This window comes from Vulpes vulpes, chromosome 16 (assembly GCF_048418805.1).
Source record: "Vulpes vulpes isolate BD-2025 chromosome 16, VulVul3, whole genome shotgun sequence".
In the NCBI taxonomy this organism is placed as follows: Eukaryota; Metazoa; Chordata; class Mammalia; order Carnivora; family Canidae; genus Vulpes; species Vulpes vulpes.
The window spans coordinates 12,604,017-12,619,036 of NC_132795.1; the positions used below are offsets into that span (position 1 = coordinate 12,604,017).

Sequence of the window (15,020 nt, forward strand, 5' to 3'; positions counted from 1 at the left end):
CTTAATTTGGAACAAACTCAAATAGAATAATTATTAAAGAAATATAAGTGCTGAATTTGTAATTCAAAACTGCCTTTGGAAGCCTCGGTAGGGAATGCTCCATTTATATTGTATTGTAAATCAAAGGAGCATTATACCAAGCAAGAATGTGATCAGCTGAATGGAGCATATTGCCCAAAGAGCACACAGTTTTAAAATATGTACAATAAATTCTCCTCCTGTGATTCAGTATGTATCTCTGCGTACTAGTATGTGTCTGTTGATCTTCACTGCATCCTCCAAAACGGGCCTATATCATATACGTGATTTTCTCTCCCCACCTCCTTTCAGAGTTCAAGGGCAAACTCTGCAAAGGTTACACTTCTATCGTGGCATAAAAGGATCTAAACAGTAACACAAAGAAGCACCAAGTAGCTGTGATGCTGGCCTTTTCATGATCTTCAGCTCCTCTCTACTTAGCAGCACAAAATGACAGGTCTGAAATTTTGGGGAGGGGGGAAAAACACCTTCAAAACAGACCATCAGACTTTTACACACTCTGCCATAATCTTTTAACAGTTAGACAGCATGGCTCAGCTTCTACAGCGGGAAGTCTCTCGTGTGTTCTCTGGTTTTATAAACAATACGAGCCTTTCTCCTGTCTCTCTCCGACTTCCAGTGTAGATTTGGTGGTTGTTGTTGTTTAAAATTCTATCCTGTCATCTCTGAAACTTCCTCCACTCACACTTAGTCTTCAATAATAAATGATAAAAGGAAATGGAATAAATTCCCCTTAATGAGGAAATTTTCACCTGGCATAGAGGAGCCGGGGAAATCTATTAACTGGAGGAGCGCCTGCAGCATCGCAATTACCAGGGGAGCCAGCACACTTCACACAGTCCTCTCTTCCACTTGACTGGCTTTTATCTGATCCACCAACTCACAAGTAATACTAAACAAATTTCCCTCCAGATTGCACAATCTCTAATGTGAAAATGAGCACTGCACTTGGCCTACAATTATGGGATGGGCTTATGATTTTACTATTATCTTCTTTTTAAAAATCCCCTAAAAGGCAGAAGCTGAGAAAAACACTAGGACCTGATGCTCAGTAGTGACCCCTGCTTTAATAAGCACAGAGAACCGAGGAAGATGCATGTTCTCTGCCCCGAGACACCCCATCAGCCCTCTCCCCTGACTTTTGCAAGGCTTCACAGATTATTTTTGGCATGTCACAGGTTCAAGACCATGCCACAATCCCAATAATGCAATCAGGGGAAAAGTTATTTGTCTTCTCATCTTTTCTTTCAAGGAGATAGGTGGCTACCCTTTTCCTCAAGAGAAATACAAAAGACATTCTTCAAAAGCAGCAGTTGAGTTTAGAAAAGCAAAGGATGAAACCTAGGCAATTGGGTAAATACCACCATTTTCTCTTCATCTCTCAAAGCGCGATGCTTTGTTACTATACAGCAATGAGGTCTTTGGAGGAATTGAAGAACACCTTGATCTTTACCTCTCATCTACAGGACAAACAGTACCCCAGATCCAAGGTCCATGTGAAAGCACATCAGCATGAAAATTATATATTAGGATATAGGTCCACTTAGCGCTATTGTGATAATATGCTACAATATTACAAGTATTGATTTTCAAGGGATGATAACTGAAAGGCTACTAAAGACTACTAAAAACAGAATCAAAGAGGAAAAGCTTATGAGCAATTGATACTGTAGACATTTTTAAGTAGGCAATTCTTAGTTTATGAATTTTACCTTCATTTTTTTTACCAATCTTTATTTGATTCCAATAATCCAGGAATATTGTATTACTTTCAATCTGGTAAGACCACTTATATACTACTGATTATAATATCATGATTACATTCTATGAATACCAAGTAATGATAATGGAGAAAATGACCTAGTAGAGGTTAATTGTAATTTCTGAACTATAATAAATCACATTTTGTATCTCAGCGATTCCTAGTTGAAAAGGCTGTGGCTCTTGGGGCACCTGGGTGGCTCAGCCAGCTAAGCATCTGCCTTTGGCTCAGATCATGATCCCAGGATTCTGGGATCGAGCCTCACGTCTGGCTCCCTGCTCACAGGGAGTCTGCTTATCCCTTCTCTCCCTGCTCTCTCTCTCTCTCAAATAAATAAATAAAATCTTTTAAAAAAAGAAAAGAAAATGCTGTGACTCTCTTTTTCTCTGCCATGGGTTTGGTAATGATGAAAAACAAACAGAAGTCACCCTGTCACAGTAGTAAGTCCTGTCTATTAGTGTATAAGAAAGTGTTCCATCACATTCAAAAGAGCATGTTTCTACTGATTAGTACAGCTTTCACCTGATCAGATCGAACTAAAGGGCAAAGTGCATACTATAGAATACTGCTTCTCTTACTTCTGATCAATACATTTACTTATAATTTTAAATCCGTTCAATAGATCCTTCCCCAATAATTAAGATGTATTCAGTAAGCAAACGCCTGGTTTTTCCCATAAATATAGGTTTCTTATATGTCCAGAATTTAAATTTTAAATTTAAAAATAAATGCTATGTAAGGCCTTAGTAGAAAATTGAGATTAAATGAGCATTCTTTGATGTTTTAAAATCTGTTATTTCCCAAATAAACTTATCTGGAAGTCCTGTATTTTAAAACCTCTCCATTATCTTTGTTTAAAGAAAGTCGTGTTTTCACAGAGTAGTTTTCCACCTATCAGATGTGTTGTTCCAAGAAATAAATGTATAACTTTCAATATAGAACTTTCTTTGACTTCTAGAAACCATTACTCAGAATCTTATTAAAATAAATTCCTGAACTGAAGCCTATCCACCAATAACCGCTACATAGATTTTTTCTTGCTAAATGGAACATATGTAAGGAATAATTTTTAACCAATGTTTTTAGTTCTTGAATGAGCAAATGTAAGCCTTTCCTAAAGGGGGGTAAAATTGAAAGTCATTTCTAGGAGGATGTCGAAAAATTCTAGTTTTAAATGCCTGATGACATGTCACCTTAGATCTATGTTAATTTGAGGACTACTTCCTCCAAGGAAACAAAAAATCTTTATCACTGAGTGTTTTTCAGAAGAAGACATAAAAATAAACATGAACACCCATGGATGGCAAAAATTCTCATTTACTTCACATTAATGACTATATACTCAAGAGCAAATAGAGTAGCTCTCCCTTCAAGTTGCCTAAAGCAAAGGATGGTCAATTAAATCAGCCCATCGGCTAAAGAGTAGGTGGTGGGATAGGGTTTGAGGCAATATTTGTAATATCACCATAGCTATGTTAATACTGATTGCATTATTATCATTATATTTAATTGACAAATAGTGCCTGACTGCCCATTCCAACCATAGGGAAATATCACTGGCCAAATCTAGAGTCAGGCACCAACTCTGCTGGGAAAAAAGGAATCACATCAATCAGATAAAATGGTAGACATGAGAAGTGTGCGGCACAATACCAAACCAGTAATAAATGCTTCCTAAATGGGGGATAAGGGGATAAGGAAGAAAGGGAAGACCTGGCACAAGAGAGGAGAAAGAGAAACAGAAGGGGGAGAAGCAAAGGCAAAGTTATTCAGAACAAAACTGGTACGTCATCTCAAATGGGCCCCTGCACCTCAGCATTCCTCAGACCTTCCCCCCTCTGGAACATTCCTGCGGCTATACCTTGAGGTAATGAGGCCCAAGGTACCTGTACTCTCTGCAAATTACAACTGATCTTCTGGACAGCATATGCACACAAGCATTTTCAACGCTTGTTGGGAAGCATGGCCTAAGTTACCTTATGCTCCTCAGGAAGGAAATCATGCACCTCACCTCCATGGGCTGACTCAGAGCCTCTATGCCTCCATAGAAACGTTTCAGGTATGAATGAACAGGTGAAAAAATTCTGGGGGTCAGTGAGTGATTATCCAGCTTCTGTTAACTACAGCTGAGGCAGACTGTTTTGTATAAATGTAATTTCCATTGTACACTTCAGGAAATCTTTACCAGCTTGCATTAACATGGAGGATAGGTATTTGCATCTTATTTAAAGAAAAAAATATGTATGTGTGTGTATGCGTGGATGTAGACGGTCTTCTATTTGAAAGATGGCAAAATGTAAAAGGAAAACCCTTATCCCAGCTCTCCATATCCTTGAGAATTTTGTTTACATCTTTTAAAGGTGACCTGCCATGACTTTCTCCCTGCCAGGTCCCTGTGTTTCCTCCCCAAGAGTTCTAGAGAAGGGCACATCTCTTACAATGCTTCTGCTCTAAGTGAGGTCAACAATTCAGGCAGGAAAACACACAGCTCACAACTTGACAGCTAAGGAGGAACTGATCTCCAGCTGTCTGATTTAAAAGTCATATCTCTAAAAAGAAGCTTTTGAAAAGGGTTAGTGACTAGAACCGCAGGCAGAAGCCCTGGGCTAGATTCCTTGCTTTCCTCTGACTGCTGTGACATAGAGTCTGACACACACACCTCAACGTGACTCAGTTTCACCATCTACAAAAATAGAAGAGTAATATTTTCCACCTCTACTATGGCAGAAATTCACCTTAAGGTCACCAGAGAAATATGGATCTCTGTATCATAAATAATATAAGTATATATTTTTTGCCTCCAACTTCCTCACTTGGTTAATTAAAATAGAACCTTCGTACAGTTGTAAATACTTTTGAATATTTCTCACAAGAACTTTCAAGAAAATTTGCAAGTTTGAAAACTTGGATAGTTTTTTTGTTTTTAATCAGAAATAGAAAGAATTTTGGCTTGTTGTCCACAGGCAGTAGAGATTTTATAATGTACATATAGGTATTATATTGCTTCCAGTGTGTATAAATCTCCATTTGATAATATAAAACAATTAGATAAACCCCCTTTTATTAGAGAACATCTTATTCAAAGTTTTCCTACCTAATCAGTAGATATATAGCCACTTAAAAAAATGAAAATGTAAAGATAGTGATTTACAGTGTCTTCCAACATAGTGAGTTTATATCTTGGATATATATTTTTCGGGTAATCATTTTGTGGGTCTCTTGAAGCAACCAGGAATTATAAATGCATTTTTTTCCTACTCTAATTTCCCTTCTTTGCCATGACTAAGAAATTCTGATTTTCATTTTCTACTGAGAATATATCTTTATGTAATGGACATACTATCACACAAATATTTCTGAATGTTTGCTTGATGGAAGACACTGTGCCAATGCCCAAGAAAATATATGTTCAATAAAGAATTGGAAGCCATTCTTATCTGTTTCAGAGCTGATGCTATGCTTTAGCATAGCGAACTTTATTCTGTATTCACACAAATTGGCAAAAGCTCTTAAGACTTATAATTAAAGTCTATTAAGACATTATGATATTTGGAATTTGCCCTAAGGAATTTACAATTTAATTGGAGGATGGTACCAACATGCATCAAATAATTACAGAACACTGAAATGAAACTATGTGGTTCCAACTACTACCTACATTGAACAATAGGTAGATAATATCCACTTTAATTTCTGTTCATAGACTTAATTTCTTTACAGTAAGATTCTCACTTTTATGAAACATAGCAGAAATATAACAAAATAAGAGCAAACACGATTCGTTGCTTCCTAAGTAAAATTCATCCATTTACCAGCTTCCTTTCTTCTTGCATATTCAGTCCTTACAGTCTAGTTCCTGTTCCTTCCTCCCCTGATCATCACATTTGGTGGACTTGCTCAATTCTCTCCCTCTCTACTCTCCCTAAATCATGCAATGATGCTGAAAGTGTCTTTCTATTTTATGTATTCTGTTTTGGAAATCTCTCTTTCCTTGGTTCCCCTGGCACTGGGATATATCGAAGGATATTTTTAGGGATATATTCAAGGGATATATGCTGCCTTGGATTCCGCAAATCCTGACCTTAAATCCTGGATCCAACATGCACTACCTCTGGAACTTTGAAAAGTTTACTTAAACATCTGAGTCATTGTTTTATTTACAAAATATGCACGCTTTCTAAGAACTCTTAAATTAACATTTATGTGAGATAATATATGCAGAGGTCTTAGAGCTTTTGTTTTTAACCTCCATTTAACTTTCCTGGCTTTGTGTTCCGGCCTCTAGTTGGTCTGTTAAGAGTATCTATCTTCTGTATAGACACTTGCGTATATTTAATCTTCAAAAAGATTATAAATCCAATGAAGGCAGGTGAATGACTAACAATTATCCATCGACAAATGGCATTGAACCTAGAACCATGCCTTGCGCATAGCAGGTACTCAATAAATATTAATGATTGTATAGATGAACAAATATCATGTGGTCCAATGAGTCCCTAATAAAGAGAAATGCCATCAAGTAAATACATAACTCATCATGCTGAAATCAGAGATATTGACATAGGGATAATCTGTTAATTCTTGACTATTAATAGAGACATGCAAATTATGAGTATATGTTATTTTAAGTCAACTGAGATTTTGAACTATCAAATATTTAAGAATCAATACACAAAAATATATAATCCATTTTACGAATTATCTAAGTATCACTCTGTACATTTTGAGTAAAACATTTATCTTGCCCATGCTAGAATCAAGTTCTCTCTTACACTTTCAAAATGCGCATTTGTAAACACTATTTAAATAGTGAATTCAAAGAAGAGTCTCAGAACATTAAATATTTGATGTAAGCTTTTATATTCTATCTGATTCAATAAATTATTAGTTAAAAAAATTAATGGAGGCCTATTAAATCTATGGCATTACCTAAAATATTTTATTACATGGAACATAAATTAAAAATAAAATGTATTTTTGTCATTAGTTCACAGAGGCACAGTAATTCCCAAAGTAATACTCCTCTTTCAAATAGAAAAAAAAAAAAAACTTTTTCATGTAAGCTTCAATTTTTGGTACTCTTGAAGAGGTTTATTAGATAAGTGGTTTAGGGTATGAAAACTAAAGCCATAAAATGATAACATGTAGTAACTGATAAAATTGTTCTTCCCTGGACTTAATTATTTTGCAGGTAATATGTTATATATTCATCTTAGTTGCATGGCTTCCCAGTAAAATATGAATGGAGTTTGTTTTCTTGTGTCGTTGTTTTTTTTAACTAGAGTGAAACTGAGACTCAGAAATATCGTGAGTTGGCAGTGAGGTCAGAGGACATATAACCCATTGTCTGTGAATCAAATCAATGGGCTCCACTAAAGCATCCAACCATCAACATTCCATCATTCATATATTAAACAACTAATGGTATCACAAAAATATGTCATAGTACAGTATCATCAAAATTATAACATTCAATTATATGTTATATATAAGGAAATATACATATATATATCTTTCCCTAAATTATTTCTATATTGAATACCCTTTAAGACTAAAGTTTTTCATTATTAGAGGTTTTCTCTTTCAAAAAGTATAAATTATTATTAGAAAGCAAAGTACAGACATTTTTCTGTCTTATATCTAAGTTTTAACAACTTTTAGAAGACACTTTTCCCAAAAAACAACTTTAATCAAATATAAGCACAAAATGTTCTTGTCTGGTTTTGCCATGCCTCATGAGCAAGTTAAATAAAAAGTCAATAGAAACTAACATGTGTAGGAGAGGACATCCAAAGGGAGTGTTCCAGCTAAGGTGACACCTGCATTATTACATCTGCCAGAAGTTTGTGGCTGCAGGGAAATGGCCAACTTTACTGAGCTCAATTTAGCACTTGAATGCCCAAGTGGAACTCACCGGATTTGCCCTAGATTGTTTTCCTAAGCAATAGGCACACCTATGATTTTTCAGCACTCACCAATGGACACAGTTTATCATATTGAACATAGCGATGTTCAGATGAAAATTGGGCCCTTCAAAAGTGTACTTTACTTTTTCACTACATTGAATATAGCAGTAAGTGGCAGTGAAGGAGGAAGTTAGAATATCATCAGAATTAAAATAGTAAAAAAAAAAATGAAGCCTATAGAATATTGGACAAAAGCAATTTCTGAATAATTTGTACGTTAATTCACAGTAAATTAAATTTATATCAACAATTAATAGAGAAATAGATCCAAATCTTAGCCTCCTATGTGTTCGTGGTATAAACTATATGGTAACGGTCATATCCCTTATTTTTAAATAGCTAAATTGGACGAAAACAGATTCCTTTTGAAATGCCAATCAGTAATAGCTAAAGCCTCCAAAAAATAAAACAAGGAAATAAATTAAAAAGACACAGGTAGAAAATAAACAGATGCTCAAAGCTGGTAATTAGCAGCCTCACGGTTCTTTTTCTTGCCTATTCATGCTGTCATTTTTTAAGTATCATTGTTGTCTTTCAATCTAAAATCTAAATTGGTTGCTAATCCAACCTGATATTGTAAATAAAAATGTTTGGGGTGTAATGTCCTGAAATAGTCTCTGCTCATAAACCAGCTTTATTATAGTTGACTTCCTTCCTCACTTATAGCAAAAGGGGTTCAACTGAGAGATCCTTATACCTGTGCTTGTCTATTAATGAGTAACATAGTTGAAAACTTTATGTGTGCTAGATCTCTGGTGATGGGACTGATATCCCTTTGTTGATTACCATTACTATATTGAAAGTGTCTACTATATATAACCTTATTTCCCTCAGATGTTATTTAATTCACCTTCCCACATCCTTCACCATACATGTATACAACTATATGTGTGAATACATATATACATATAGCACAGGGGTAAAATATCAAATATCCTAAGCTCTGGAGTCCTGCTCAGGTTTGATCTTACATCTGTCATTTATTAGTATGTAATAGCAAAGAAGTTGCTAAATATCTCAGCGCCTTAGCTTGCATCTATAAAATCAAGATAATACTAATTTCTTTAGGTTGTGGTAAAAATTAAATAATAGACTTAGAACAGTGACTGATATGTAGTCAATAAATTTTGTGATTATTATCTCATACTTGGCAGTCATTCAGAGTTGTTTGATTGAATTAAAATTCAGGTTTCTGTATTAAAAGATATCATTCTAAATCCATTCTTTTGTTACCTTAGGGAATCAGCTATAGCAGGAGAACCCAGCTGATGAAGACATTTGACATTTGATTTATTTGATTTATGGTACTTGTACTTTTGCCCTCCGGGTCAGATTTATTTGCATGATCAAAATTGAATCTATCTATATGCTAATGGAGAAAAGGATTACAGGTGAGGTTTTTGTAATTTTTAATAGATCAAAATAAGCATATTTTTTCTTATAGTGAGTATTTATGAAAATTCTATATGGGAGGAGCATTATGTGTGAAAGAGTTGGTGTTGGTAAGATGAAGGAGTATGGGGAAAATAGACATTAAAATGTGGGAAGCTCAGTTGTGAAAGCCAATGGATAGAGTTTATGCAAACGTTTTAGCTTCATTAAAAATTCTGACAGACTCAACTTTTCTTAAACTTCTTGCAAAGTGATCCAGTAATGTGAAGTCAATAGATTAAACATCTCAATCCCAGTGCATGCGCATAACAAGCATTGGAATCCTACACATCACATTGAGTAAAGAGAAACTTTTCAAAACTTAAAGAAATTCACTGTAAAATATGTTATCACTCTAGGTCGATTAATGCTACTATACCAGCTTATAAATTTGGGGAACTGCCTAGAACCATCAACTTTCCTAGCATGCCCTTGGGCAGCAATAAACAATTTAAGAGGAAAAGGAGAGAGTCAGTGAACTCAAGTGGGGAAGAGAAATTTTTTGTTGAAGCTGTCTGAATAATGGTTATCACCTGAGTTGGTAAGAATGGCTATCGCTCTGGAAGTCTCCCGAGGGCTACCATTGCTATGCTCATGTATTGGAGATGGCAAACTGAGCTCTGATGGGAGCAACTTGCAGACAGGATGCTGAGTCAATTATTCTAACACTGGTCTAATGTCTCATTGCCCTGAACTAGGACAGGCTTTCATATATCATCCTCAGCATGACACATGTTCATCTCCACCCTTCAAGAAAAAGAATCCTTCAAGAAAATTAATCCTTCAAGAAAAAGAATTTCTGTGATTTTCACTTTCTCACAGACATGGAAAACTCATCAGTTATTTCCATAATGCCAACTTCATTACAAACACTGTTTTGTTTTCCCCACTCCAATCTATGGATATTTACATATATACTAAATACATAGGTATATTTCCTTTAGGAGTCAAATTCTGAACTTCATCTTAGAGGACTATATGTAAATATAAGTCATAGACTGGCCATCAATATGAATGATATTCTCATTTTCTCTAGTGAACATGTTTATTGGATTTTTAGGAGAATTTTAGCATGATTAACAACTGTAGAGTAGGAATTTTTGTTCATTAGCATAATGGAATATTATTGATCTTTGGGTAAGAATAGCATTTGTATTATTTGCTATCATTGCTTCTTTTAAAAAAAATAAGTCTGGTATTAAAATCAGTGACAGTACATCATAAAGAAAATTAAGAAAGTTAAGTGACTCTGAAAAACAGTCTTTAAATGTATATATCTGAAATCCCAAAATACTTTTCATTATAAAAAGTAGTATTTTCATTTTCAGGGGGAAAATCTTGTGCACTCATCATGTGCTAGGTGTCCTTTACATTCATACTGTTTAAGCTTCACAACAAAACTATAAAGCAAACATTAGCAGAAAGAATATAAGGCCAGAGAAGTAAGGGAGGTGACCGGCCCATGATTCCACAGTGGGGAACCAGACTAGCTCCGTAGCCTGCACTCTTTCCAACACACAGGAAAAGAATCAAGTGAAACTTGCTTCACTCTAGCATAGTGAAACTCTAGCATTCTATACTTAGTTCGCTCTCTAAGTTTCTCCTCTTCTCCCAGCTGAGATCCCCATCGCCTACTTTCCCAGGGACTTTTATGAGGAAAGTGCAAAGGGATCTGGGCACATTGGCACCAGAGATATGTTGAAGCAAGAGAATTTGGGGACCACCTCAAATCACACCAAATAAGTAGGTACTTTCTGGGCCTACATTGAAAACCAGCCTTTCCAAATGCTAAAACAGTTGATATTTTGAAACAAAGTTAACCACAGAATAATGTAATGCAAACTGGCAATGCATAATTCAGCTATATAATGCCAACTGCTAATAAAGAGTTATTATTACTGTTGGAGGAGTATCTACCTCGATAATTAAGCCTCCTTGGATATTTAGAGGCTGAGAAATATGTTAATATGACATCATAATCCAGGGTAATGGTGAAGATAACCAAAATAGAATAACAAAACTCAAGTCCTACACACTTAAATCTACCAGCTGTGACGTCCACTCAACTTCATATCTTTACACACCATACAATGATTTAGACAGGTAGCTTCAGCAGCCATCTATTCCTTCTTTTTTTTAATTTAACACCTCTAAATAATAATCATTATCAAATTGTATGTGTACATCTAGGACGCTCAAAAGAAAAAAAAAACAGAAAGAATTAAACAGTAAAGTATCATTCAGAAAATAATGAGTTCAGGGTTTAGGTTTACTAACACCATAGATCACCTGTTGAGTTCTTGAAACAAAAGATAACTTTAAAGTATAATTTTTTAAACTCTTAAATTATTAAAAGTTTTATAAATGTTGGTCATTATGAAAAATACAAAATATCTCTATTTACAAATATGCTGATGCCAGAAAATAGAAACTAAAAATGTTAAATTATCAGTGAATAAATGTAACAGCATGTGGAAGTCAGAAAGATATTATAAGTGATTTGTTAACAGTAAGTGGGTCTAATCCTCCAAGGACCTTTTTCACCATCAATATACACTTGCTTAGTTAGAATCTCAACCTGCTTTCTGGTTGTAACAAAACTATTCAATTAAAACATAGAATTTGGGGATCCCTGGGTGGCTCAGTGGTTTAGCACTGCCTTCAGCCCAGGTCATGATCCTGGAGTCCCAGGATCAAGTCCCACATCGGGCTCCCTGCGTGAATCCTGCTTCTTCCTCTGTCTGTGTCTCTGCTTCTCTGTGTGTATGTGTGTGTCTTTCATGAATAAATAAGTAAAATATTTTTAAAAACATAGAATTTGCCCCCAAATCAAAATGTATATCAAGTGAAAATCTAAATCACAAAAACATCTGCTATTTTTCACCCCAGTTCTCTCCTACTGCTACTATTGGCATACTGCAAGTTTCTAGCACCCTCATGTGGTTTAATTGGAGTGGTTTCATAGGCATCCAAAAGCAGTTGTCTGAAACTGGAAACAGTAGGACAGACTATAATTCAACATGGAAGTTCTGCTGGCCTCATAAACCAAAAAAAGGAAACCTCAAGTCAGCAAATTCTAAGATGAATGTATAGGCTCAATTCTTAACGTTATTTGCTATCTACTGTTCATTTTATGTGATCACTAGAAAGGATGACTTGTAAGCAACCACAGCTAGTTTCATTTTTGGCAAATTGGAATCCCCCATTTTCAAAACCAAGCATTTGTTGTGGGCAACTGTTCAATAGATGAAAAAGAATCTCATTTTGCTCAAAGAAAAGCAAATGTTATTATTGCTCAGTCTGTGTGCATCTTGATTAGGTAGACATAGTAATCCAATTATATGTCACAGACGTAGGCTTTGAGAACTTCCACTGTCTTCAACAACATTTTATGTGATTAATATCTTTACATTTTCTCTAATCATTTGGCAATAATTTACACAGACAAAACATTTTTGTCTCTAAACATGCACCTGGGCTTGTAGGTGAGACTTCTTTCCAATAATCATGCATTTCAGAACCTTCTTAAAGGGGAGAAGATGAAGAGGATTATACTCTCTCCCCTAGATTGGTAATAAATGTTCCTCTTATCAAAGATCCATGTTTAGAACCTATCTGTGATTTTATAAGCCTGAGGTGCCCCAACACATGGTCTTCTCATGAAAAATAAAAAAGTGGATTTTAAAGCACTGACATTATCAGAATATTCTGAACATTAAATGAAATTTTAAAAATAATTGGCCATGAAGGAGATAAAATGTAAATTAGTGAGAGGTAAAGAATCTATTAACAGAAACTTGAATGTGGCTTATTTGTATGCTGAACTGGAAGTCCCAATGTTAAAAATATCAGTAGAATGCAAGAGGAATACATTTGCTCATCAATATACCAGCAATATGTAGGTTGATATTAGGAGAGAAAAACTGACTTCAGAACTTAGAAATATTATAGAAAATAGAAATATTATTTATTTGACTATTGATTGATAGAGTTTTGTTTTAGGTAAGTTAAATAATAGCACATGAATTCATAGATGTACACCAATTTTTATGACTTCAAAAGACCTAATAAAAAATCTCACTATGTTTGACAGCAATGGTGCAAGACGGTTAAAAATATCAAGGGATGCCTCTCAAAATGTAAGCAACTAAAACTACCATTTCTTGTGGCTGTGGCTACTGCTTACTGACCTTGGCACTATTTCCTTCATTGAATCAGAATTTTGGCCAAATGCGTAAGGGTAAGAGGAAGACAAAAGCTGCAGAGAAGGTATCTGGGATGAATCAGAGGAACACTGCCTTACCTGTTGAGCCCTTTCAGTGTCTTTTCCATTTTTAAAATGTCCCGCATCTTATACAAAAACCACTTGTCAATGGATGTGAGCTGCATAATCTCATCAAGGGACATGTTGTCTTCCAAGGCCTGCCAAAAGGAGATGAGATGGTTTCTTTGGCAAACATTTTATAAATGTCTTATTTGGTTGAAAATGAAAACATATAGCAGCCATTCATTCCTCTCCACAGTATTCAGAGAGCCTGGGGCTAGAGACTGAGAACGGAACTGATACCATATCATTGATGTTCCTCTCAATAAACCTACCAATGCTGCCAACTATATCCACAAATGGCATACCAAGGAGGTGGCTAGAGTTAATCAGAGTAGTGTGTGCTCAGAAAAATCCCCCTAACAGGCTCTGCTTCCCTGCTTTTTATATAACCATGTTCCCAATTATGTCCTAAACTTGGTACACCTCTTTGGAATTAAAGATTATCTCTTGAAACTAGAGTTAAGGCAAATTGGTAGGGAAATCTAGAATCAATATAATGATTATTTAACTTGTATTTTGGATAATTACTCTTTGGATAAATACCACACTTTTGTTACCTCATTCCACACTCACACAAACCAGTTAGTGAGAATTTATGGATCAAATCTGGCTTAGAGTTATTTTTTTAGAATATTTCCTCAGAGAGGACTTCAAACAATTATTTTGAAATTGGTTACTATGACTTTTGTGCTAAGACAGGCACTTTACAAAATCCTAATATATTCCAAAACAGTGTAGTAATAACTTCTGTTCTGATAGGCAGCTCAGCTTTTTCCTCAAGCTTACTTTAGCAATTTCTCAGAAGTAAAATTACAGCTATGGGTCATTAAGCTGAGTAAAAAAAGGCAATGGAAAGAGGAGATAAACACTCAAAACCCAAACCTTGATATTCAAAAGATGTTCACCCTTCTTCTTTACTATCTTTAGATATATATTTGTACTGCATGAAAATTGATAATCAGATAATACTTCAAGGCCACATATTCTAGAGATGGCACATTGTATTTTTAAATCCCATTAAGAAATGTGGGTAACTAGTAATTCCGCTACTCTATTTCAACCCAAGGAGATTAATTTTCTTTAAACTTTCACTGATTTTAGCACCAGAGAGACAATGACTGTGTCGAGAGGCAGCACAGCTTATAATTCTGTTGACTAGCATAAAATGACATCTAACGAGAATACTCAAAGGCATATTCATTTTATAAGTCTATTTATGTTTCTTTTGTTTAATTCTCCCTATATATAGCCAGGTTTCCGAGGACTTAATATTCTGTCTCATTTTCCAAGTGATTAAAGGCACCATTCGCTGTTGGCCATCAATACTGTGAGGGGGATAGAACCTTAAGTTAGTGAGACTTTGGACAGACCAGAGGAAGTTTTCATACAATCACACACACTCATCACCCTGCCTGTGGCAGAGGACCTAAAATCCTGGAATCCTTATTTCATTATGACAAAGAACAACTACAGTCACAGCCACAGTGTCCAAGCC

The 15,020-nt window shown here is 35.3% G+C and overlaps 1 protein-coding gene across 1 annotated transcript in view; it reads right to left on the reverse strand.

The window, feature by feature from the left end:
* The window catches only part of CPS1 (carbamoyl-phosphate synthase 1), a 120,767-nt gene that overhangs the window by 45,904 nt on the left and 59,843 nt on the right, over window positions 1–15,020 (reverse strand). Inside the window, exon 21 of the mRNA XM_026002212.2 lies at window positions 13,502–13,620. Within this exon, the coding sequence (XP_025857997.1) occupies window positions 13,502–13,620 (119 nt within the window). The remainder of the gene's footprint in view (window positions 1–13,501; window positions 13,621–15,020) is intronic.